Below are 27,253 nucleotides of genomic sequence, written 5' to 3'. Positions count from 1 at the left end.
AGATTTTTAGATTCTTCCTGATTGAGTTTTGGAATGTTGTATTTTTCTAAGAATATGTCCATTTCCTCCAGGTTGTCTAGTTTGTTGGAGTAGAGTTGTCCATAGTATTTTTCAACAATCATTTGTATTTCTGTGGGGTCTGTTGTTATTTCGCCTCTATCATTTTTGATTTTGTTTATTTGGGTCCTCTCTCTTTATCTTCAAAGTCTTTAAATTCCCTTTTAGATGTTAATAGATTGCTTCGGGTAGTATGGACATTTTAATGATGTTAATTCTTCCAATCCATGAACACAGTGTATTCTTCCATTTGTTTGTATCTTCCTCTATTTTTTTTTCTTCAGTGTCTTGTAGTTTTTCTAGTACAGGTCTTTTACCTCCTTGTTAGGTTTATTCCAAGGTATCTTAAAAAAAAAAAAATATATATATATATATATATATATATATATATATATATATATATATATATTTCTTTATTGATTTCAGAGAGGAAGGGAGAGGGAGATAGAAACATCAATGATGAGAGAGAATTATTAATTGGCTGCCCAACTGCACGCCCCCTACTGGGGGTCAAACCTGCAACCCAGGCATGTGCCCTTGGCCAGAATTGAACCGGGGACCCTTCAGTCCGCAAGCTGACGCTCTATCCACTGAGCCAAACCAGCTAGGGTTATTCCAAGGTATCTTATTTATTTATTTGTTGCAATGGTGAGATTAGGGTGTGTGTGTGTGTGTGTGTGTGTGTGTGTGTGTATATATATATATATATATATATATATATATATATATATATATAATTAGAGGCCCAGTGCATGATATTTGTGCACTGGGTGGGCGTCCCTTAGCCCGGCCTGTGCCCTCTTGTAGTCTGGGAGCCATCAGTCGGACATTCTTAGCGCTGCCGTGGAGGTGGGAAAGGCTCCTGCCACTGCTGCTGCACTCCCCAGCTGTGAGCCTGGCTTCTGGCTGAGTGGTGCTCCCCTGTGGGAGCTCACTGACCACAGGGCAGCTCCTGTGTTGAGCATCTGCCCCCTGATGGTCAGTGCGCATCATAGCTACTGGTCGTTCTGCCGTTTGGCCAATTTGCATATTAGTCTTTTATTATATAGAATATACACACCCTGTATAATAAAGAGGTAATATGCAAATTAACCCTCACGCCTTCACAAGATGGCTGCCTATGACCAAGCCAGCAGGGGGGTTAATGAGGGATGACCAAACGACTGAACAAGCAGGCTGTGTGGGGCAACCAGGCCTGCAGGGGTATTAGTGAGGGATGACCAAACGACTGAACAGCAGGCTGCGTGAGGCGACTAGGCCGGCAGGGGAGGCAGTGAGGGGCGATCAGGCCGGCACACAGAGGCAGTGAGGGGTGATCAGGCCAACAGTGGTGGACAGTTAGGGCCAACCAGGCAGGCAGGCAGGTGAGCGATTAGGAACCAGTGGTCCAGGATTGTGAGAGGGATGTTCCACTGCCAGTTTAGGCCCGATCCCAGGGAGAGTCACACATCCCCTGAGGACAGTCGCACATCCCCCCCCCTCCCGTGCGCAAATTTCGTGCAACAGACCTCTAGTACATATATATTTAAGAGAGGAAGGGAAAGAGAGAGAAACTTCAATGATGAGAGATAATCATTGATTGGCTACCTTCTGCACATCCCCTGGGGATTGAGCCCTCAACCCAGGCATATGCCCTGTATATGGTAATCAAACCATGACCTTTTGGTTCATAGGTTGATGCTCAACCACTGAGTCATACCTGCCGGGGTCATTTATTCTAGTAGTTTTTTTGTGGAGTCTTTGAGTTTTCTATGTACAATATCATGTCTTCTACAGATGATGACAATTTTACTTACTCCTTTTCAAGTTGGATGCCTTTGATTTTTTCCTTCTTGTCTGATCTGTGTGGCTGGGATTTTGATTCTCTTGACATTTTTCCCACAGATGTTGCCTGTTTTATTACTGATTTCCCTGCCAGTATCCTTCTCTGGGCCATGTTTAGTTGCCAATCTAATCTAGGTTGTGAAGTCATTTACAAACACTCTCATCACATGAGTTGGAACTCTTAGACTAGATGGCCTGTATTTGATCTTGACATTGGATATCATTCAACTTTGGTTATCATGTTATCATAGTACTCACATATATAGATTGAGTCCGGTCAGGAAAACAGAAATTACTAGATTATTTTAAGAATTCAGTGTAGGAAGTTGGTTAAACTGGTTTTAGAGGACTGGGAAAGTAAAAGGGGAAGAACCCTGCGATAACAGATGATAACTATAGGAAGCAACTCCGCCCCTAGGTTGAGGGGTACCAAAGGAAAGAGGTTGGGGTTATGAAATCTACATCAGAGAGATGAACCCAGGCAGCTAGAGCTCATGTGTCTGAGGACAGAGGGCCACCCCACTTCCACAGGAGCTCCTGGGGGGCCCATGGAGCGGGGACTCAATCCTTTGAGGAGAGAGAATAGTCTGGCTACTACCGGCACTTCTGAGAGTGCACGATGAGGCTGGTTCTGGGAATGTGGAAGTTGGGAACTGCAACAATTGTCACCACCAGGTGACCATTGTTGGGGCGACACTGCCAGGTCAGCAAGCCCATAGGAAGACGAGTCCTTCCCCCCGCCCTGTCTTCCTCTGCACCCTGTTGAGAGAGCCCAGTGGGCCGAGGAGAAGTGTGCTTTGTTTCGTCTCAGCTCTAGTATCACACAGTCTGGAGAGTAGGTTGACGCTGAGAGCTGAATGACCAGCACGATGGCTTGCTTTATGAGTGGGAGCAATCAATCCCTGATCCTATCTGAGAAACATTTCAGGACAGGCAAGCACTTAGGCAACATGGTTTGTTTTTGAAAATTAGTGGCTTGTTGGCCTTTGCGTTATTAACTGTTGCATATAACTTGGTGTCTTCTGAGTTAAGTGCTTATCACATGTGAGTAATATCCAGCCTCAGGCTCCAAATGTTTCTGAGAAGTTATGCTTAGACATCAACGCATTGGGGTTTCTCCAGACTCTTTCCATTTTTTCACTTAGGTTATGTGTTCTTAAAACTGATTAAAGAGCAGGCTTGGGTTTGCTCTTGTCTTCCCCTCCCCTTCTCTTCTCCTCCCTCTCCCTTCCCCTTCCTTTTTCTCTCTCTAAAAAATCATGAAGAACATATCCTCAGGTGAGGATTTAAAGAAAAAAAAATAGTAGGTTTGGGGGAGTGGGTGGAGCAGGCTTAAAGCCCATTGGTGGTTTATGTGTAGAGAGAACATGGGATGTTGAGTTAGGGAGCCTTGGATTCAACTCAGTTAGCGTTGGGCAATTTATTTAACTTCTGTCAACTGTAGTTTTCTCATCAGAAGAATAGCATTAATACCACTTATCTCTCTCAGTTGTTAAAAGGATTGAATCATTGAATTAATTGATATTTATATGTAGAGTCTGTAATTCCCCAGAGCAACCACTGAGAAAATATATGGTACAGAGAAAGACAAGTACCATATGATTTCACTCAAATGTGGAATTTAATGAACAAGCTGAACTATCAATATCAAGCAAATTAGACACAGACTAATAGATAGAGAGCGGGCAGATAGCTCGGGGGGTTGGGTGGGGGTGGGTAGAGGAATTAGGCAAAAAAGAGGGCACTCATGGACTTGGACAACAATGTGGGGTTATGGGGGTGGAGGTGAAAGAGGACATAGAGGAGATAAAAAGGGATGGAAAAAATAAAATTAAAAAAACATATATGGTAAAAGAAATGACAAGGGAATTAAAATGGTACACTAGAAACTATCTATTTAACACAAAATGGAGGAATTGAGAAACAAATGATATGACATGGAGAAAACAGCAAAATGGCAGAAGTCCTTCCTTTTCAGTAATTACATTAAATGTAAAGGGTTAACTTCTAGTTAAAAAGTAGAAATGGGCAGAATGGATGAAAAAAAATTTGTCCCAACTCCGTGTTGTCTACAAGAGACTTTAGTTTCAGAGACACAGGTTGCAATAAAAAGGATAGAAAAAGATACTTCATGCAAATAACCAAAAGAGGTCGGAGTAGCTATGCTAATGTCAGACAAAATAGACCTGAAGACAAAAATCGTTGCCACAGACAAAGAAGGACATTATATATGTTAAAAGGGTCAGTCCAGCAAGAAGGTGCTGGAGCACAGTTAAATAAGGAACACCCTGCTACTGCTCCGCTCTCACCTACACACTTGCCAGCCCAGACACTAAGTTTAGTTTAGAATAGATGCTCCTTTGTGTACGGTGATTCAACACACGGCCGCCATTCCCTTCACAGTGCAGGATGCCTTTTTGAAGTCTGAGGCTAAAAGCCTGCTCTCCTGATGTTGATTTCTTCCTGCACGTAGGTACGAAGACGCCCTGGTCCTCTTGCTCACGGAGGTGTTGAATCGAATCCAGTTCAGATACAACCAGGCCCAGCTGGAGGAGTTGGATGACGAGACTCTGGATGATGACGTAAGCAGCCTGCCCTAGTTGGCCTTTCTTGGTTGTCATGTGGTGTGAATCATCACGGAGACCCAGAGCTCCCAGTCCTCTGCTCTGGAGACTTTTTAAGCCAGAGTAGTCCTACAGTTTGAGTTGTTCATTTGAAATTTATGTCCTTCCTGTCTCTTTGGGTTCATTAACTGTAAAAAAAGTTTTATAGGCATTTTTACTTATATGGACTAGAGATGTAAGTACATGTGTTCAGTGAAAAGTGTAAGAACTCTGTATCCCTCCTATTTTCCCTGCCTGGCACCCATACCTCCACTCCCTCTTCGGGCAACAGATAAAAGCTAGTTGGATGCTGGTAGAAATAGTGAAAGAGATACTTAAACGATAAGGCTAGAATGAAAGGAAATTTCTTTTGAGTATGTTTTGTAAACTGGTATTTCTTTTCTTTTTTTTTTTAAGCAGGAACCACTTCTTTTTGTTACTATTTGATGGATTTTGCTATAAAATGTATTTTTATTGATTTCAGAGAGGAAGGAAGAGGGAGGGAGAGATAGAAACATCAATGATAGAGAATCATTGATTGGCTGCCTCCTGCACACCCCCAACTGGGGATCGAACCAGCAACCAAGGCATATGCCCTTGACTGGAATCGAACCTGGGACTCTTCGGTCTGCAGTCTGATGCTCTATCCGCTGAGCCAAACCAGCTAGGGCTAAACTGATATTTCTTAAAATCAGTTTTGAATTTATTGATGCTGGTGTCCCACATTGATAAGGAAAATGTCTTTAAGGACACAACTCCAGTGTTCTTTTTCCTTAACCACCATGCACTTCAAAATTGTCAAGTCACTGATATATTTTCAACATCGCAGTGACTGTGGCATAATCAAGACCAGGAGGGTAGCCATGTTTGGATTGTAAGAGCTCTGTGCTCTGTACTTGGAACCAGATGGCCTGGATTTGAATCCATGAAGGAGACAGAGGCCAGGGCATTGAATTTTCTCTGAACCTTAAATTTCTCATCTCCCAAAAGGGGGATGTATGTCTGTGTTGACAGTTATGTGAGGGTAACACATGCAGAGGGACTGGCTACATGCCTGGTGCATACGAGGCGCTTGGTAAACTTTGGCTTTACTTCTTGTTAACTGTATGACTTAGGCCAGTGGTCGGCAAACTGCGGCTCGTGAGCCACATGCGGCTCTTTGGCCTTTTGAGTGTGGCTCTTCCACAAAATATCAACTTCTGCACATGGGCCATGAAGTTTCAATTGCACTGTATGTGCGCGCCCGCATGTGGTATTTTGTGGTATTTTGTGGAAGAGCCACACTTAAGGGGCCAAAGAGCTGCGAGTGGCTCTCGAGCCGTGGTTTGCTGACCATGGACTTAGGCCAGTGCTTTCTCATATTCTAGCATGGATAAGAGTCACTGGCACAGCTGTTAAACAGATTTTGATTCAGGGGGTTTCGGGTGGGGGTCACAGCATTGCACATCTAACAAGCCCCCAGGAGATCCGATGCTGCCTGTTTGCAGACCATACTTCAGTGGCACTGACGTAGTGATACTTACAGAACCCAGTACTGGCCTGTCTCAGAAGGAATGAGTGACCAGTTCCTATAGCTGGGGTGGGGGAAAGGGAGCACGAGCATTTTTTTTTTCACAAGTGGCTTTTCTATCTCTGTTCCTATGATTGTAGGGGAAAAAGTAGATCATTCTTAGATCATCTCTTTTTTTTAAATTTTTTCTTTATTGATTAAGGTATTACATATGTGTCCTTATCTCCCCATTGCCCCCACCCTACCCCCTTGTTCATGCCCTCACCCTCCTAGTGTCTGTGTCCATTGGGATCATCATCTTTTTAGGAAAAAGCTTTTAATGACAATTTATTGGGTTAAAAAATATCTTTTAGCTTGGCCTTTTTAAAGTACCAAATAACCTGGTTCCATCATTTGCCATTTCTTCAAAATGGTATGTCTAAGAGTGAGGCTGAGGATCGCTTGGCAGGGAAAATGGCAGGATTCTGCTCTAGGAGAGCTGACCCGTCTGTGTTTCCTGCAGCAGCAGACAGAGTGGCAGCGGTACCTACGCCAGAGCTTGGAGGTGGTGGCCAAGGTGATGGAGCTCCTTCCCACACACGCCTTCTCGACACTGGTAACTCGCGTTTGGAGGGGGTAAAGCGCCCCGTGATTGCCCTGCACGTGTAGGATGAGCAGTAAGGCTTTTTTGCTCACCAGTATTGTAAAAAGATACATATTCTAACAGAAAGTAATACCCAATCCTCAAATTGATCAAATGTTAATATTTCCCCCAAACATGTTAGATCAACTTTGGGAAGCCCTGTTTTTCCTTTCTAAACTCTTGTCTATAATATGTACTTTACTAATGCCTTTATCAGTAGCTAGAAAGTGGCTGGGCTGAATAGAAGGTTTATTTATATGACTCACATTGCTGAAAAGCCAGCCATTGTAAAGCTCACTCTTGGCAAATTGCTGGCACTCTCTGCTTATATTTATGTGCTAGAATCTTTAGTCATAGGACTGATTTCACTAAGTGGTACCTGTTTTCTGGGGATTTCATTAAGCCTCTCCTTCAAAGGCAAGTTAATTTATTGGGGTCAGTTTTGCATTGTATCTTTTGTTTTTCTATGGAGATTGCCATTTTGTCACCTGCCATTCTTAGGGATTTGCCACATTAAAGTTTTTATCTTTATGTTAGTGGTGAATAGCAGTTTAGAAAGAAAAGATACAGCTCTGGTATGAAGGTCCTCTCTGCTAAATGAGTAAGGGAAAATGACTTCCAAATAATTTGGCCTGTCTTTTCACTTTGCCATGCACTTGAATAAAGGCATATCTGTATTTCTCTCAAGGGTAGGTTTACCTTGGATTTGAAGGGAGATGGGCCTGTCTCAGAACTCTACAAGAATCAGATCATTTGGGGCTTGAAGTCCTCTTTTAGGAACATCATAATCATACCCAGCATCCACTGCTTTGTTTTTAAAAAGTATCAAACTGATGGTGGTTTCAGTTGTGGAAATTGTTAGGGGTGAGGAGAGCTACCTCTTTGTAGGGTATGTAAAGGTTCCCAGAGAAGAGTTTTTATCCCACCCCACCTCCCAGAGGTACTTGGGCTGTTTAATGGTAAAATGCTGTTAAAACTCACATTTATGTTTTGTTTTTTAATTGTGGTTTCTTTGTTTTCAGTTCCCAGTTCTTCAGGACAATCTAGACGTTTATCTGGGGTTACAGCAGTTTGTAGTTACTTCAGGGTCAGGTAAACTGGTTTTATTTTCTAATTTAACCCACATTTAAAAAATGGACTAATATTGAATTATTGCCTTCTTTGCTGTCAGAATATGATTTCTCTCTCTACTGCCACTTACCTGCAGCTTTGTCTTCCCAACTTGTAAACAGAAAGAAAACATGATGGGGAGGCACGTGGACAGGTAAAGGATGAGGCTCTGACAGTATATTCCATAGAGGTGTTTCAGTGAGAGAAAGGGGAGATAATTTGGAGCAAAAGGGTAGAGCTTTTTGAAAACCCTAGCAAATAGAATATCTTCATGTCCTTTAAACCAGTATGCTAGGAAAAAACAACTCTGGACTTTGCTGTGATGTACTCTTTCTTCTCTGGTATTTAGAATCCAGTAGGACATAAGAACAGCTCAAAGCAGGCAAACAATGGTGGAGCACGCTGATGCTAGTAAATGCTAGCTTTCCTGGCGTAAGCGGCCGTGGGTACCTCTGGCCATAGCTAGTGGAAAAGGCTCTGGCCTGCCATTTACATGTTTTACCTACTTGGGGTTAGGGTTAGCATTTTTTTTTTTTTGGTTATTCTATTAATAGTAATAATAATAACCTTCATTTGTAGAACACGCATTATGTACCTGGCACTATATTGTTTGCTTATGTTATCTATATATACTAGAGGCCTGGTGCACAACAGTCATGCACTGGCTGGGGGAGGGGAGTCCCTCGGCCTAGCCTGCACCTTCTCGCAGTCCGGGACCCCTCTGGGGATGTCCTGCTGCAGAGACAGGAGGCTCCCGTCAACGCTGCTGTGCTGGCCAGCTATGAGCCTGGCTTCTGGCTAAGGACCCTCCCTCTGTGGGAGCGCACTGACCACCAGGGGGCAGCTCCTGTGTTGAGCATCTGCCCCCTGGTGGTCAGTGCACATCATAGCGACCAGTCGTTCTGCTGTTTGGTCAATTTGCATATTAGCCTTTTATTATATAGGCTAAAAGGCTAAGTGACTGACCATCCGACTGTCTGACCAACTGACTGACCGACTGGTACATATGACACACACTCGCAGTTTAAAAATAAATGTTGACTCATGCATGTGCAATACATATAAAGCTCCTATCGAATTTCTTAATAGTATTACTCCTTCAGGAATGCTGTGTCATAAATTAAAATTGAAAGTCGGTGCAATCATAATGCTACTGAGAAATATTAATAGTAAATGGAGTCTTTGTAATAGTACTAGATTTATTATCAAAAGATTGTGACCTAACATAATAGAAGCTGAAATATTAACAGGATCTGTGGAAGGAGAGGTTGTTCTGATTCCAAGAATTGATTTGTCCCCATCTGACACTGGTCTCCCATTTAAATTAATTTGAAGACAGTTTCCCATGATGCCAGCATTTGCTATGACTATTAATAAATCACAGGACAAACTCTAGACAGCGTAGGAATATTCCTACCTGAACCTGTTTTTGGACATGGTCAGTTATATGTTGCTTTCTCTTGAGTTCGAAGAGCATGTGATGTTAAAGTTAAAGTTGTAAATACTTCATCACAAGGGAAATTAGTCAAGCACTCTGAAAGTGTTTTTACTCTTTTTTTTTTTAAATATATTTTATTGATTTTTTATAGAGAGGAAGGGAGAGGGACAGAGAGCCAGAGACATCGATCAGCTGCCTCCTGCACACCTCCACTGAGCCAAACCGGTCAGGGCTGTTTTTACTCTTAATGTGGTACACAGGGAGATATTAGAATAAGTTTAATCAATTTATCAGTCATGGTTTTTAGCACTGTTGTTTTTATATCATGTTTTTGTTGTTTTTATATCATGTTTTTGTTATGTCATGTCTTTGTTCTATCATGTTATTATTTATTAATTTATATATTATTTTATATACATTTTACTAATTTTCTTTCATCTCTGACACTTCTATTATAGAAAAAGGGTGCGAATAGCGATATTAAAATATTTTTTCTAATTTCCTTTCAATGTGTATGAATTTGTGCACTGGGCCACTAGTCTTATATAATTCTCTCATGCTCTATAAGGTGTAAGCACTAATACTAGTTACTCCTGTTTTACAAAGGAGGAAAGTGATGTTCAGATAAGTTAATTTTCCAAAGCCACATAGCTTGTTAGTGCTAGTCTCAGATGCTGTAATGGGGAATGATAAAAAATTGAATTAACTAAAATCTGACATTCATTATGTCAGCTGAATGTTATATTGTGTTTGTAAGCACACCTGTGCCCCTCCCCCCATCTCCTATAGTCATTTGACAGTGTTTTCCTTAGAGGAGTCATGCCTGGCCCTGGCCTGCAGCCCCTCTGTCGTGTAACTGTTGTTTCAGCCTGGCACAGAGATGCCTGAAGTGCAGTCCAGCTTCTGGGCAAACTTGTTATTCATGGCAGAGCCTCCATGGGAGTCTTTTTCTGAGACTGCCCTTTTTGGTGGCCTGTGACGGCTTGTTTCCATGATTATATTAGCTTCCAAATAATTCACTGGGCCCCAGGAGGTTGATGGGACTTGGCATGTCCCAAGTATAGGCCCTGGTTTTGTTTATAGGATAAGGACAGCTTATATAGAACTTTAAAAAAGGACCACTTTTTAAAGCAAACATGCCTGTAAAATATGCCTGTAAAATATTAACGAAAATCATTTAGCTGTACAAATGCTACAGATTTTTTCAGAATTCACTCTTGGGAAAACTGTGTCCTGGCTGTCTCTCCTAGAAGGTATTCAGTATCCTGAAGACATTATTCTTGATCTTAATAAAAATATGGAGCATGTATCTCCCCCCCAATCCCCTCCCCCCCCCCAAAAAAAATAAAAGATTGATCCCTGAGTTTCCCTTTTAGAATTGTAGCTGACTTTTTTACATTATACTGAATTTGTCTTCAGGTTAAAATCTGCAGTGATTTTTAAATCTTTTTTCTAAGACACAGCTGATAACTTAAAGCTGCTTTTCTAAGACAGATAATCTGATTTATTTTTCTGTACATAAAATACCATATACCTGCTCTCACTCAAGCCCATTTCCTGGTAATTTCACAGTGCGCTTGGCTCTTCCAGATCACTTAGAAATCTCATTCCTAGCCTGATCCTTAGTGTGTAATCCAATGACAAACCTCTCAGGCCAGAGAAATACTGCTTTCTTATTTTAAAATGAGCTCTCTTACCCATGATGAAGCATTTCCTCATTTCTAAGTGGCTCAAAAGCCAAGTTTCCAGTGCAAAGGCTATTAAAAAGTGGGACTCTGAGTACATTCTGTCCCTAGTTTCCATGGCCATTCACGCCTCCAATAACCTTCATGCTATGCCGTACTAGTTAGCCTATTGCCTCATAACAGAAACCATGGTATTCTTTCTTCGATGGCCCTCTTCTTTCATTCCCATTTATCTAGCTAGTCTTTAGTTCTAGCGTCTGGACGGGAGTCTCATTCTTACTCTACTTCTTCCTCCTTCCACTTCCTCAGTAAAATTCATGGAGAGTGTGTGGCCACAGCACATGGGTCACTGTGTGCCCTCTCACCCCTCAGGTGCCCTCCCCTCGCTGTCTGTCTTTCCCACCATTGGTAGTTTGAGAAACCTCTCATTGGTGAGTGTGCCCCTGGTATTGCATTTGTGTCCTTACATGGCCCTGAAATATCTGTTTTGTATGTATCTGGCTATGCCACTGCTCAATGACATCTTCCCTCATCGGAGTGGTATTTCTGCTTTAAGTGATAACCCCGTTAGCTTTTCTGTTTAGCCATGCAGGCTTTCCTGCCTAATGGATTGCTTCATGTAGAATATATAAGATTTTTGGACTTCTATTCTTTGTTCCCCTGGGGTTCATTTATGACTCGTTTGTTCTCTTGGGGCAGAATACTGCAAATACTGATTTTCACACCTCCACCTCCCCAGCCCCCTCAAACAGAGGACTGAATTACACAAACAATTACGAGGCTTTTATCCAGGGCGGTGATTTGACAGGGAGCTGTTCTTTGGATGTGGCTTACAGTGCATCTGGACAGCTTCAGGGAGCCTTGGTTTGTGGAAGACAGGACTTAAGTGTGGCTGTGACCTTTTCTTTCGAAAACCTGTATGTAGCACTGTTCTCTCCTAAAGGTCCCACTTTGCAGCTGTCTGTGGTACTGGGGAGAAATCCAACCTTAGCCAAACAGAAGAAAATGTGGGTTGATCTGAATAGCTTTTCCCAGTGGGAACCCTGGCCTGCCTCCTCAAGTTGAGGTGGCGCCTTGCGCAGTGCGGTGGCAGTGATGGTGTGCACTTTCTAGGCTGGGGGCGGGCGGGGATTTGTATTAGTGGTGCTTACTGCTGGTGTGTTTGTCTGCCATGCAGGCAGAGCAGGAAACAGCAGGTGCAGATTTATTAATATGCACCTTAGATGGCACATATATGTTAAGTTGAACTATATGGAATTGCAGTTTTGTTAGGTCAGAAGTGGTCAAATGTCAGCAATTTCATATGGTTCAAACTTCTATCTCTCTCTCTATAAAAAGCTAATATGCTAAGTGTCCCTCCAACCACCTGACTGGTCGCTATGATGTGCACTGACCACCAGGGGGCAGATGCTCAATGCAGGAGCTGCGGTGATGCACACTGGCCATTTAGAAAGAAACGGCACCGCGGACCTGGCGCCGACAAACTAACACTTGGCTTCCCCGAAGTGGGACACAGGCCCCACCACCACCCCAGAGTGACAGCCCACCAAATTGCAGCCAAGACCCCGTGGCACAAAATGCAGCCCACAGCCCAGCCCAGCCCAGCCCGGAAACGGTGGCTGTGGGCGCCGGGTAATGACGTCACATAGCAATGCCCGGCTTCCTCTCCCTAGCGACTAGCCTGTTTTCTTCAACCCAGGAATACGACTTGCTTTATAACCAGGTGGAAACATTTTACACTTTAACCAAATGTCTGTGAAGTGTTTTCCTGTGCCTAATCTCATTTGATCCTCACAGAAGTCCTGGAGTAGGTAGATAGGAGACGTGGTAGAATCCTCTTTTCTTTTCATTAGCCTGAAAACAGAGATTTAGAAAGTTTAGAAACTTGCTGGCTGAAAAGAAGTAAGAATGGTGGACCTTGAAAATAACTTCAGGTTTTCTCACTGCGCAGAATATAGTCAAACACTGCTGTAATTAAATATTTTACCCTTAGTTCTCCTGCATGATCTATAATAATAATCTGCTTCGCATTGATATTTACTGCTGTGTTCCTGACAATTACCTGAAAGAGAAGTTGGGGTGCTTCACTGGGCTGGAAAAAGTTTAGCTAAATCAGAAAGCAGGCCTAATTAAGCGAGTTTATTCTCTATATTAAAAAGGCTAAGTTGACTCAAGCATGCGCGATACATATAAAGCTCTCACTGGCGCTAACCACTTGCGTGTATTTCCATCTGTCATTGTTGATCGTGAATTTGGTTGACACTTCTATTATAGAGAAAGGGTGAATAGCGATATTAAAATAATTCTTCCAATTAATTTCCTTTCAGTGTGCACGAATCCGTGCACCGGGCCTCTAGTAGTTTAATAAAACACACACAGCAGTTCCAAGCTGTTTTTTCTTTGTAGGTATTGTTCCTTGTTGGACAGATTAGGGCAGGTTTAGAGGGAAATAACCCAGAAGACAAGGATTCTCAGAAGGAGTGTGGCATGGGTAATGGAAGGGACCCTGGGCGTGTACTTCAGCCAAGAGGAGATTTTGCAGGAATGGTACCCTGTTTTCACACCTCTCCAAGAATGTTTTATGTCGTCAGGCTTAGGCTTGTTTTGTGTTCTACCCTCCGGCGGTAGGACAAGGGGTAATGAGAAGGAATTATATGGAGACATATTTCCCTCTCCTGTGTTGTTGTGTTTTGTTTTTTAATTGATTTCAGAGATGAAGGCAGAGGGAGGCAGAGAAACATCAATGATGAGAGAGAATCATTGATCTGCAGCCTCCTGCACGCCCCCTACTGGGGACCAAGCTGCAACCACAGGCATGTGCCCTGACCAGGAATCAAACCATGACATCCTGGTTCATAGGTTGACAGTCAAACACTGAGCCATACCAGCCGGGATCCCGTGTTTTTGACCAAGCTGTTCAAAGTTGGAAGTCTCTCTCAAGAGGAATTGGACTTTTCATCATCCAGTAGAGGTGTCCAGGAAGAGGTTGAAGGGCAGGAGGGACGGGGCAGTGCTGGGGGCAGAGGGGAAGAACGGGAGGCCTGGGAACAATACCTTCTCCCCCCATTGCTTTTCAGAGGGTGGAATGAAGTAAGTGGGGAGAGAGAAACATTGATGTGGGAGAGACACATCGACTGGTTGCCTTCTGCATGAGCCCCAACCGGGGTCAGAGAGCGAACCTGCAACCCAGGTACGTGCCCTTAACTGGGCATTGAACCTGCAGCCCCTCAATTCTTGGGCCAACGCTTTAAACATTTAGCTATGCCAGTCAGGACTGGGCATACTACTTTTAAGCTGCCGAAGAGAGACAGAATGTTTCTCTTCATACTTAAAATACTTAAGAACCTAGTTCTTAGGTATACCTAAGGGTACCTAGCTCTAGATATTAAGTGCAACAAATACCTTGAAAACTAGTGATCAAGTACAACTTGGTGGGAGATGGAGTGGAAGATGAAGACAGGTGCATACAGGGAAAGGGAGGGGCTATTATACTAATTCAAAACCTGCCCATGTGGCTCTTTGAACGTTGAGCTGGCCTCTCTTTTTGGGCCTGTACCATGGCCACGTCCACTTCCCGGATGTTTTTTTAATTTTTTTCCTCTTTAAAAATTTTTTGTTGATTTCTGATAGGAAGGGAGAGGGAGAGAGAGATAGAAACATCAATGATGAGAGAGAAACGTTGATCGGCTGCCTCCTGCATGGCCCCCACTGGGGATCGAGCCCACAACCCAGGCATGTGCCCTGACCGGGAATCGAACCGTGACCTCTTGGTTCATGGGTCTGTGCTCAACCACTGAGCCACTGCAGCCAGGCCCGGGTGTGTTTTTCATCAGGGTTTATTTCCCACAGAGCCCTGAGGAGTGGCTGCTGTGCAGAGGAACAGCAGGTTTTAGAAGTTTACCCTGGGAGTCGGTTACCTCTGGACACTCAAGAGTATCATTTTGCTCCTTTTGTTAACCTGGAGATGAGGAGGGAGGGCCAGTGTTCCCTCTCATGTGACCCAGCATGACTGAAATATCTCCTCCTGTGTGTTCCATGGGCTCCTCTAGCTGGTAGTGTGGGCGGTCCTCCTCTTGCTTGGGCTGGGAGCTGCTCACTCTTCTGGACGCCCACCCATGGCCCAGGGCTGCCTGTGTTCCGCACCGAGGCACTCATCTCCATGGGGAGTGCAGGAGGAGGAACAGGCGACTGGGGGCCCCTGGGAGCTGGCCTTTGTCACTGGCTCTCTCCTTGTAAGGTCCTTCCTTGAGCTGCCTCTTCCTTTTGTTGTGCTCCTTGGGTGTGACCCACTGAGACAGTGCCCCGGCCAGAGCGTTTCCTTTCCAGGCTCCTATCCTCCCGTGGGGGCTGTCAAAGGCTCTGGGCCCAGCCTGGTCACTTGGAAGTCGGTGTAGGATCTGAGGTGTCACATTGCTACTTCATCCACCACTTTTTTCATAGGTGCTCGGCCTTGCTGGGTTCCTCTCCGCAGGTGCTACTTATCCATGATCACCTTTGATTACTGCAGTGAGTCGGACGGTTCCCAAGGGCAGTGTGAGGATTTGAGCTCCAGAGACTCCCTCTCCTGCTCTGTCTAGCACTAGCTTGTTCTCTGTTTGGTTGTATTGAACTCATGTATACGTTTGTGATCACCTGTGATGCACCAGGCACTGTGTGACATTGGGCGCCACTGGCGTGGCCCCTCACTGTGAAGGACTTGATAGTCAGAAGACTTGTAAATCATTAGTTTATCCCTGGAGGAAGGCAGGAGGGGAGGGAAGCTGGTTCTCTGTCTGGAGAAGAGAGGGAAGGTCTCTTGAGAGAGTTGATGCCTTGCCTCAGGGAGCTGTGTGGGTTCTAGGAAGACATTTGTGGGGTGCCTCCGGAGGAGGGTTGGTGCTAGTCACTCTGAGGCTTTTGCCTCCTACTGGAGTAAAAACCCGAAGTGGCCACAGAGGGCGCAGGCTTGAGAAGTATGTAGGGTTGCAGGTGCCTGTGGGCAAGATCTTGCTGTTCCTGCTCCTCCCTCCCTCATTCTGGGGCGAGGGGGAGGGCTTAATCAAACTGAGAGACCTCCCCTTGGCAGTTTTACTGTTTCTGTGGATGTTTGTGAGTAGAGGGGCCCGAGGAGCAAGGCGCTGCTGAATTGAGGATGTTTTTGTCCTCCACCTTGCATCCTTCTTGCTTAGTTTGAAGAAATTATGTTGCAGAGTAAGTTTCAGGCCCTAGAAAAATATTTGTTTTTCATAATTATTACAAACATTGAATAATGGTTTATAATCTACAGGGTCTATTTAATGCATTCTAACTTAGACCTTATAATAGTCAATTAGATAGTAGCATTTTTTCCATTTTAAAGCTGAGGAAACAGACTCAAAAGGGCTCACTGAGGCACAGAGCCAGCGAGTGGCAGGGAATCTGTCCTCTGAACCCAGCTCGTGCTCTGTACTCCGTGCTGCGTTCCTACAACCATCTGGGTGTAGTGCTGAGTGCACACTGTTGTGAGCAGGGACAAATCCTCCCTCTCAGCCCCGGAGACATGGTCTATGACAGGGCCGTGTGCGAAGGCAAGCAGATTTGCAATTGCTTAGACCAGTGGTTCTCAACCTTCTGGCCCTTTAAATACAGTTCCTCATGTTGTGACCCAACCATAAAATTATTTTCATTGCTACTTCATAACTGTAATGTTGCTACTGTTATGAATCATAATGTAAATATCTAATATGCAGGATGGTCTTAGGCGATCCCTGTGAAAGGGTCGTTTGACCGCCAAAGGGGTTGCGACCCACAGGTTGAGAACCTCTGGCTTAGACTGAGCTTAGGACACCTGCTCTGTCCTGGAAATGTGACTCAGACTGGGCAAGTTACCAGACTTCCCTGAGGATGTTTCCTTGTGTGTAAAATTGGTGGCATCAGTCCTTCACAGGGTCAGGAGGAATCAAGATAGGTCCTTGGTGCACATTACTACCCTCCCTCCTTGGCTGTCCGTCTGTCTTCCTCTGCTGTCTGTCCCTCCCTCTGGCTCTGGAGTGCATGTGGGTCTGGTTTCCCTGCTCAGTCCCAGGAAGCAGACTGTGTGTGTTTCAAGAGTTGGTTTAGTCCATGTAGATTGCCTGGGTGAGCGGTTGTCTGTCTGGCAGCCACAGCACGTTCTTCCTGAAAACCTGTCTGAGGTGCTCTGTTCCAGGACACAGGCTGAACATCACCGCGGAGAACGACTGCCGGCGCTTGCACTGCTCCCTGCGAGACCTGAGCTCCCTGCTGCAGGCTGTGGGCCGCTTAGCCGAGTACTTCACTGGAGACATGTTTGCTGCGCGGTTCAACGATGCCCTCACAGTCGTGGAGAGGTAGGCTGGCGGTGACATCATGGAGTCATTCCCTCTCCAGAGCTCAGCTATACCAGCTTCTGCTCCGGTGCTGGGTCAGTCAAGGCTCTGCATGTGTAAGGAGAATGTGGAGCAATTACTGGACCTCTCGGAACTTCAGTTCCTATGTGTAAAATGGAGTGGACAGTATCTTTAGGTTTATTGGGAGAATTGAATGAGATAAGGCTCTTTGCACAGGGCCTAGCATGTGGCAGATAAAAAATATAATTTCATTGAAGAACTTGTAATAGGTACAAAGACAGGATTAGCCTCCAAAGAAACCAGGTGAGGTCATTCTTCATGTCTTTCCTCATAAGATGGAGAGGCATTAGGAAGGCCTGTTAGTTAATAAAAGGCAGGTGGTAGACACTATCCAGGTAGGCAGCCAGATGGCAGAGGTGGGGTTTTCCTCTGTCCTGTGGCAGTAGGACTCATTTTTCTAGTCCTGTTAGAGTCCTAAGGAGTTAAACCTGGGCAGCCTCAAGCCTGACCTGAGAGGTGCTTCCCAACCTTTCCTCCACTAGGCTCCTTTCATTACTCCTTCCCCTTGGGTACCGCAGAGGGTTTACAGCTGCAGCTTTTGAGGACCATTTTATATTCCCTAGTTCTCCCCTGCCGCTCCTTCTTCTCCTCCTCCTCTTCCTCCTCCTCCCCCTCCCCACCAACACCATGCTCACAAATCCTACACTTAAAAAGTCATACCCTTGGCCCTAGTTGGTGTGTCTCAGTGGTTAGTGTTGGCCTGTGCACCAAAGGGCCTAGGGTTCAATTTTCTGTCAAGGGCACGTACCTGGGTTGCAGATTCGATCCCTGGCCTCGGTAGGGGCAAGTGCAGAAGGCAAACCAGTGTGTCTCTCTCAAATTGATGTTTTTTCTCTCTTTCCCTTTCCTCTTCACCCCCTCTCTCTTTCCCCCTCCCTCCCTCCCACTCTCTCTAAAAATCAATGGAAAAATATCCTCGATTGAGGATTAAAAAAAAACCTCCAAAAGAAGTTATACCCTCAATACTAAGTGATAGGTGGTTCAGGGAACCTGTGAGTTGATCAGATCAAAACTATAGCTATGGATCCAGCCCAAAGTCAAGACACCTGGGGCTTTCACTGGCCCAGTAGCCATGTCATTGATAACACCCTGAGGAAGGAGTCAAACTCCAAGCCTAGTTACCTGCATACCAGCTTTTTTTAACTATTAAAAGTAGAGGTAACTAAAAATTTGAAATAAATCTTTAAAATCCAGATTAACATTATCCTATATAATAAAAGGCTAATATGCAAATCGACTGGACAGCAGAATGACCGGTTGCTATGATGCACACTAATCACCAGGGGGCAGATGCTCAACAGGAGCTGCCCACTGGTGGTCAGTGTGCTCCCACAGGGGGAGCACCGCTCAGCCAGAAGCTGGGTTCACAGCTGGCGAGTGCAGTGGTGGTGACGGGAGCCTCTCCCGCCTCCGCAGCAGCACTAAGGACCCCTTGAGGGATGTCCGACTGCTGGCTTAGTCCCACTCCTGTAAGCCTATTCAGGTATCATATGCTTGCAGTGGCCATGCCCATCCTGGCCACTAATTTGTTCCCAGGTTTGACTGGCAGACAGGTAGGTACCTTCCCACCTCACTTAAGCCAGCAGTTGGAAATCCCCTGAGGGGTCCTGGACTATGAGAGGGTGCAGGCCGGGTTGACAGGTTGACAGACCACCCCTCCCATGTACACCCCCCCCCCCCCCCGTGCATGAATGTTATGCACTGGGCCTCTAGTTAATAAAAGCAGCATACGGTAGTAAGACATTTTCAAAGGTATTTTTGCACATTTTTTTTTCATTCTATACTTTGAGGGACAAATATTGTCACTTTATCTGTGAGTACACTGTGGCCAGGGATGGTGAGTGTCTTGCTTCAGATCACAGATCATGAAAGGGAGCACCTGGACTTTAACTAGTTTCCTGAATCCAAAAACTATGCTCTTTCCAAACCACAGAGCTTCTGCTTCTGGAGTCCTCTTTCCTCCTCTCGCATTAGGCCCATTTCCAGTGATGGTTGTTAGCGCAGATAGAACATGTCTTTCTTTCTGTCTGAAATTTTATAGTTTTAAAATCTATACTTGAGGAATATATATACGAATGATATCAGTCATCTCAACTTCATAGTGAGATGATTGATCATAGATCCTGAATCGTTATTTTATAGATCCTTACACATATATCTTCCTACACCGATTAGATTTGTAAGCTCAGTTCTAAAGATACTTAGCTATTTTGTCTTCAATTTAAAATAAAGTATGAGAGAAGGCTCCTTGTTATGATCTTAATAGCCAGTGTGATTAGCAGTGTTTCAACTTATAGGTTACATAAAACAAACCTAGTAGCCGAAACCGGTTTGGCTCAGTGGATAGAGCGTCGGCCTGCGGACTGAAGGGTCCCAGGTTCGATTCCGGTCAAGGGCATGTACCTGGGTTGCGGGCATATCCCTGGTGGGAGATGTGCAGGAGGCGGCTGATCGATGTTTCTCTCTCATCGATGTTTCTGACTCTCTATCTCTCTCCCTTCCTCTCTGTAAGAAATCAATAAAAATATATAAAAAACAACAACAAAAAAACAAACAAACCTAGTAATAAAACTGCTAAACAGCCCTGGCCAGTGTGGCTTGGTTGGAGCATCGTGCCATACACCAAAAGGTGGTGGGTTCTGTACCTAGTCAAGGCACATAACCAGGTTGTAGGTTCTATCCCCAGTTGGGGCATGTGCAGGAGGCAACCAGTTGATGTTTCTCTCTCACATAAATGTTTCTCTCTCTCTCTCTCTCCTTTCCTCTCTCTAAAAATCAATAAAAAAAAATTTTTTTAAACGCTGCCAAATAGAAATATTGACACATCTAGAAGTCAATTTTTAGTGCTGATCATCATTAAAGAATGCTGTGTAATGTAAAAACAGAATGCAAAGTCCAGTACTGTATGATTCTACTTATATGAGGTATGTAGAGTGGTAAAATTCATAGAGACAGAAAAAAGAATGATGGTTGCCAGGGGCTAAGGGGGCATGGAGAGTTATTTAATGGGTACAAGTTTTAGTTTGGAAAGATGAAAAAAAAGTTCTGGAGATAGACAGTGGTGGTGGCTGCACAATGTCAATATACATAATTCCAGTGAACTGTACATCTACTGTGTGAATGTAAAGACACTGGAAGAGTTAAGCATTAGATACCAGGTCCACATTGGTGCATTGCTTACTGGGAGTCGCCGTTCTGATTTCCAGTGATCACCTGCACCCTTCCCAGGACTTCAGGTTGGAAGCCCTCGGCTCTTTCACTCTCACTTTCTTGACTGATGCCCCCTTTCTGTCTGCTCCCCAGCCCTGAATAATTTGTGGTCAAGCTTGTGGATTTCTAATAAAGTCCTATGTTTTTCTCTGCATCTGAGAGATTTTTCAGATTATGGTCCACATGCACCAGAGCCTCGGTGCTTTTCAAAGATGCATGTTTCCAGACCCTCCTACAACTGCGTAGTCGGTCTGTGGGGTTGCACCAGGGAGCTGGCATTTGTAACAAGTTCCCCAGTTGCTCCTTATGCCAGTGGAGTTGGGGAACCCCTGCACCATTGGATTGAGGGAGAAGAGCACACGCTGTCCTCCCTGGCGTCCAGCTCAGTTTTCTGACAGAGCAGGCACAGGGGGAACTCAGCCAGGTCTCCAGTTTTCCCCTTGACTCAAAGGAATGTCTGTCTCTAATGACAGAGGCATTTCTACTTCCCAGTAGAGCTGGCCATTAGTTATTGTAGTTCATGCTCCTTTTATACAGTGAGCCCTTGGGCAACAGTGGGTTCAGCAGTTTGCTCCTGAAATAATTGTGCTTAAAGTTAAAAATACCTGTTTAATTCTAGAAACTCTTGCCCCCCACCCCAGAATTTTATCATGAATATTTTCACATATTCATAAACACTGAACAGTTATACAGGGAAGACCCATATACCCATCATTTAAATTCTACAGTGCTACATTTTCTTTACCATATATCTATCCACCTGAAACATTTACTTTTTAAAATATATTATTTTTATTGATTTCAGAGAGGAAGGGAGAGGGAGAGATAGAAACATCAACGATGAGAGAGAATCAGGATTGGCTGCCTCCTGCACGTCTCCACTGGGGATTGAGCCCTCAACTCAGGCATGTGCCCCTAACTGGAATCAAACCTGGGACCCTTCAGTCCACAGGCTGATGCTCTAGCCACTGAGCCAAATGAGCTAGGGCAAACTTTTATGTTTAAAAAATTTTTTTTATTGTGGTAAAATACACATAACAAATTTCCATTGTAATAATTTTTACTGTATATAGTAATCAGAATATATTCTCTGTGTTGGATATTTATATTATTTTCAAAAATTTTGATACTATATATAATGGTTTAGTTAGTATCTTTGTATAAAAATCTTTGTGCACATCTCAGATAATATCTTTGGGATAAGATTGAAGGTCTGGTCTCTATTCTTAGACCTTTGTTGGTACCTGTCTATCTGTGTTATTTAAGTCCATAAGCTGCACGTTTTTTCTTTTCTTTCTTTCTTTTTTTATTGCTTAAAGTATTACAAAGGGTATTACATATGTGTCCTTTTTTTTTTTCCCCCCGCCCTTGACAATCCCCTGGCCTCCCCTTTCTTACCTGCTTTTTTGCCAACAGGTTGGTCAAAGTCACTCTGTATGGATCTCAGATAAAACTGTACAACATTGAAACTGCTGTGCCATCAGTATTGAAACCTGATCTCATTGATGTGTAAGTACAGAATTAGATGTTTGTATTCTCAGGAAATGTCCTCCAGCCCCAAATCATCTAATCTAATAAAAGAGAAACATGCAAATTGACTGTACCTTCGTTATGCCACAAACCACGCCCACCAGCCAATCAGAGTGACTATATGCAAATTAACCCAACCAAGATGGCAGTTGGCAGCCAGGGAGCTGGAGCAAGGAGGAGGCTTGGTTGCCCTGGCGATGGAGGAAGCCAAGCTTCCCACCTGCCCTGGCCAGCTGTGGCCTCTGCTAAAGGCAACAAAGTTTCAATTATAGAAGATAAATAAATCCCAGATACCTGCTTCCAGCAAGCCTCCACTGGGAGCTTGGGTGGCTGGGGGCTGTGGCCAGCCTGCAAACAGCCATCAGCCCCTCACCCAGGCTGTCCAGGCACCCCAGCGGGGACCCCCACCCTGAAGGGACTGTAGCCAGCCTGCAAACAGCCATCAGCCACTCACCCAGGCTGGCCACACCATGATGGGTTTAGGGTCCCTGCTGGGGGGCTTGGCCAGCCTGCAAACAGCCATCAGCCCCTCACCCAGACTGGCCAGGCACCCCAGCAGGACCTCCCACCCTGAAGAGGGTGTGGCCAGCCTGAAAACGGCCCTCAGCCCCTCACCCAGGCTAGCCAGGCAACCCAGTGGGGACCCCCCACACTGAAGGGGCTGTGGCCAGCCTGAAAACAGGCATCAGCCCCTCACCCAGGTTGGCCAGGCACCCTAGGAGGGAACCATACCCTGAAGGGGCTGTGGCCAGCCTGCTAACAGCATCAGCCCCTCACCTAGGCTGGCCAGGCACCCCAGCAGGACCCCTCTCCCTGAAGGGGGGTGTGGCCAGCCTGAAAACAGCACTTAGCCCCTCATCCAGGCTGGTCAGGCACTCCAGCAGGGACCCCCATCCTATAGGGGGTGTGGCCAGTCTGAAAACGGCCTTCAGCCCCTCACCCAGGCTGGCCAGGCACCCCAGCAGGACCCCTACCTGGACCCCCACCTTGATCCGGGACACCCTTCAGGAAAACCAACCAGCCCCCACCCATGCACCAGGCCTCTATCCTATATTATAAAAGGGTAATATGCAAATGGACCCTAACAGCAGAACGACTGGGAATGACTGGTCACTATGACACACACTGACCACCAGGGGGTAGACACTCAATGCAGGAGCTGCCCCCTTGTGGTCAGTGCGCTCCCACAGGGGGAGCTCTGCTCAGCCACAAGCCAGGCTGACGGCTGCCAGTACAACGGTGGTGGCGGGAACCTCTCCCGCCTCCTCAGCAGTGCTAAGGATGTCCGACTGCAGCTTAGGCCTGCTCCCTGCTGGCAAGTGGACATCCCCCGATGGCTCCTGGGCTGCCAGAGGAATGTCTGACTGCCAGCTTAGGCCCAATCCCCCCAGGTAGCGGGCCTAAGCCAGCAGGTGGACATCCCCCGAAGGGTCCCAGACTACGAGAGGACACAGGCCAGGCTAAGGGACCCCCCCTCCCCGCCCCAAATGCACAAATTTTTGTGCACCGGGCCTCTAGTTTTATAGATAAAAAGAAACAGTAGTGCCTGCCTTGAAAAGGAGTGAAACTCCCATTTCCAAACCTAGAAGAGAGAAAGGTTGTTTGATTGTATACATGGGGGCAGGGGTGGTTGGAGTAAGAGGACTTCATCTGGCAGACACGACCTGGGAGTAGAGGCTAGGAGTAAGCATTTCGGGAGGAAAGAACAGCACAAGCCAACACAGTGTTGGGGAGTCACACAGTTGGGAGGTGGTGAGCAGTTTGTATGGTGGGAGATGAGGTTGATAGGTATGTTGGTACTAAAGTGGAAACACCTTGAATGCCATTAATCTCCTGTGGAACAGTAGGTAAAACCAGTGTACAAAAGAGTTCCTTGGGGAACACATTCCTTCAGAGACTGATGACAGAAGACAGCATAGGCCCAGGTATCTGCATGTTACACAAGGACTTTGGGTAATTTTGAAACAGGACATCCATGGACCACACTATGAGAAACTTTATAGATGGTGGGAAGCCATTAGGAAAGTGACACATAGAAGTGATAGAGCAATGATTTTCAACCTTTTTTATCTCATGACACATATAAACATTACTAAAATTACTAAAATTTTGCTGATCTGACAAAAGTATAATTTTGATTCACACCAGATGGCTGTTGTCATTTTTTTTTTTTTTTTTTTTGACAATCTAAAGGAAAAGAGGTCAGTGCCCTTGACTAAAATAGTCAGGTGTTGCATGTTTCAGAAATCCTTTTGGCATGTCGGTTGAAAATCATTGGGATAGAGGAGTGGGAACGAGAGATGGGCCATATCCCAGAGATCACACTGCCCTGAAGGCTTGTTCTAGACTGGAGCAGGGACTGGCAAATGATGGCTGATGCCAAATCCGGGCCACTACCAGCTTTTGTAAGTAAAGTTTTATTGGCACACAGCCATGCCCATCCATTTACATATTGTCTGTGGCTGCTTTTTTACTTCAGTGGAAGAATTGAATAGTTGTGAACAGGGTATAAGGCCTGCAAAACCTAAAATATTTATACTGGATTTTACAGAAAAAGTTTGCTGACCCCTGTTCTAGAACATTCTTGAGCTATAAATTAGGTAAATGATAGAAAGGGAATCTTTTTTATTATGGTGGTTTACATTTTTTAAAATACTGCTTTCCTTTTTGAGAATTTAAAGAAAGCTGTGAAGTTTTTCCTGAGAAAGACGCTAATTTCATAAACACAATACCTTGTAGACAATTTCAGGAAGTTGTAAGTCCCTTTGTTCAGCCTCTAAGAGCTCTACAAATCTGATAGGTAGACTGAAATTCTCAGACTCAAAAGGCAGACTCTGATGTCCTTCCTCCTTACTTTTGGTACTCAGAACTTAAGTAAAGGGATCAATGGGTTCTAAATACAAAATAACTACCTGGTCACTATGGATTTTAAATTCTCAATACCTCTATTTTCTCTTCTTTTGTTTTGTTATATGTTTTTATTGATTTCAGAGAGAGGAAGGGAGGGGGAGAGAGATAGATACATCAATAAGAGAGAATCATCGATTGGCTGCCTCCTGCAACCTCCCCCCTTATTGGGGATCAAGCCCACAACCCAGGCATGTGTCCTGACCGGGAATCGAACCATGACCTGGTTCATAGGTCGACTCTCAACTATTGACCCACACTGGCCAGGCCTCAACACTTGTATTTTCTTACTTTAAGGTACTTAGTACCTGCAGCAGGAAAATAAAATGAACTCTTAAACTCTTAAGCTAGACTCATCAATATAAATGTTTTGCCACATTTGCCCTTGTTACTTGTGCTTTCTCTCTGTGTACACATGTGCTCACATACATATTTTGTGTGATCTATTTGAAAATAAATTGCAGACAATATGCCACTTACCAAGAAGTCCTTTAGCATGTATCCTCTAGTAACAAGGACATTCTTTTACATAACCATAATAGTACTAGAGGCCTGATGCATGAAATTTGTGCACAGGTACGGTGCCTAGGCCTGGCCTGCGATCAGGGCCATCTTCCCTGGATGCCGGCAGCTGGCCCTGCTCCCAGCCACCACCCACCTCCAGTTCCCCAGGCGATCGGAGCCTGCCAGCCGGGGGAGGGATCAAGAAGTCGGCCGTTCTGCCTGTTCACCAGCCCTGCCCCCGCCGTTGGTCACCCTCTGTGTGTGGGGTGATTCTCGGGGCAGGGGCCTTGGCCTGGCACTGCCCATGTCCCCTGCCACCCACGCCCGGTTCCCCATTTGCCATAAGGTGATCGGAGCCTGCCGGCTGGGGAAAGGGACCAAGTGGTGGTCAGTGCGCCTCATGGTGACTGGTCGAGCAGTTGTTCTGGTCGGTCTGCTGTTAGGGTCAATTTGCATATTACCCTTTTATTATATAGGATTATCAACAGTCAAAAACTCATGGATACAGCAATATCATGTACTTTTGAAAGAGAGAATACATATACATATATATGTCTATGTATTCCATATTCAAATTTCCGCAGGAATGCCCTTTCCTTTTATTCTTTTTATTTAAAACCTAACTAATTATGAATCACAAATTAAATTTGTCTCTTATAATCTAGAACACTTCTCCCAATTGTGCATGTTGCAGGGAAGAGGAATGGAGAGAGGCAGGGAGAGAGGGAGAGACCTTTTGGAGATTCAGCCCTTAAAATTTATTTTTTAAAGCAAATCTTAAAATCTGGATTTGTCCAGTTGTCTTTCCACTATAGTAATTGATTGAGGTCAAACGTTTTTAGCAAGAATACTACATAGGTGGTGGTGTGTCCTTCCTCTTGTATCTTGTCTGGAGGTTGTTGAGGTCAATTTGCCCTGTAATTGTTGATGCTAAGTTTGATTTTAAAATGCCTTTGTCCTAGTGCTGTCCATTGAAAGATCCTAGTAGCAATGAACCCCCAGTAGCACTGCTACCCCTAGTATCCAGGCTCTTGGTTTCTAAGGTACATTCTCCACTAAAAGGAACCAGCGCTCCTTGGAGAGATGTTCCGAGTTTGGGGCAGGATGATCCTGGAAAATCTTACTGAGTCAGGAGGGAAGTGCTCAGTGAATGTCAGGAACATAGGAAAGGGAAACAGGGATTAGCTTGAAAGGATTCTCCCAGCTGAACTTGATAATTTGATCATCAAGAAAGAATAAGATGATAATAGATTATAACCTTGAATATAAGAATCCATGCATCTACAGTGATTTAAAAAAAGATGGGGCCTGAGCCGGCTTGGCTCAGTGGATGGAGCATCAGCCTGCGAACTGAAAGGTCCCAGGTTCGATTCCAGTGAAGGGCACATGCCCGGGTTGTGGGCTGGATCCCCAGTGGGGGACTTGCAGGAAGCAGCCAATCAATGATTCTCTTTCATTATGGATGTTTCTATCTCTCCCTCTTCCTTCCTCTCTGAAATCAATAAAAATATATATATTAAAAAAAAAAAAAGATGGGAAGGGAAAGCTCTTTTTTACAGAAGAATGCCAGCTAATGAACAGGAAAAGAAAGATAGAATTAGAAAAATCAGAATTTGAGTTGTCCCATGGCCAGATAGAACATATGATCTGATGGAGAATCTAAGGTCAAGCTTACTTATAAAGCTCTAATACATGGTAGTTGTCTACAGCCTGGTCTGTAGCTATGGATGTTACATTTTTACTAGTTCCCAAAGTCAGCACATTATCACTTAAGTTCTTTGGTTCTGTTTTTTATTTATCATTCTCTCAGGGATGCTTACATGTGTCAGAGAAAGATTAAATAAGATCTGATAGACATTTACTAACT

At 44.8% G+C, this 27,253-nt stretch overlaps 1 protein-coding gene across 1 annotated transcript in view; it reads left to right on the top strand.

Moving 5' to 3' along the window:
* Positions 1-27,253, top strand: part of XPO6 (exportin 6) — a 132,509-nt gene that overhangs the window by 82,695 nt on the left and 22,561 nt on the right. Inside the window, exons 10-14 of the mRNA XM_081089547.1 lie at positions 4,355-4,463; positions 6,497-6,589; positions 7,639-7,708; positions 17,016-17,175; positions 21,862-21,954. Of these exons, the coding sequence (XP_080945673.1) occupies positions 4,355-4,463; positions 6,497-6,589; positions 7,639-7,708; positions 17,016-17,175; positions 21,862-21,954 (525 nt within the window). The remainder of the gene's footprint in view (positions 1-4,354; positions 4,464-6,496; positions 6,590-7,638; positions 7,709-17,015; positions 17,176-21,861; positions 21,955-27,253) is intronic.

Source organism: Myotis nattereri (genome assembly GCF_964212035.1).
Source record: "Myotis nattereri genome assembly, chromosome: 4".
Taxonomy (NCBI): Eukaryota; Metazoa; Chordata; class Mammalia; order Chiroptera; family Vespertilionidae; genus Myotis; species Myotis nattereri.
Note: the sequence above shows the minus strand (reverse complement) of the source record. Positions and strands in the feature narration are given on the sequence as shown.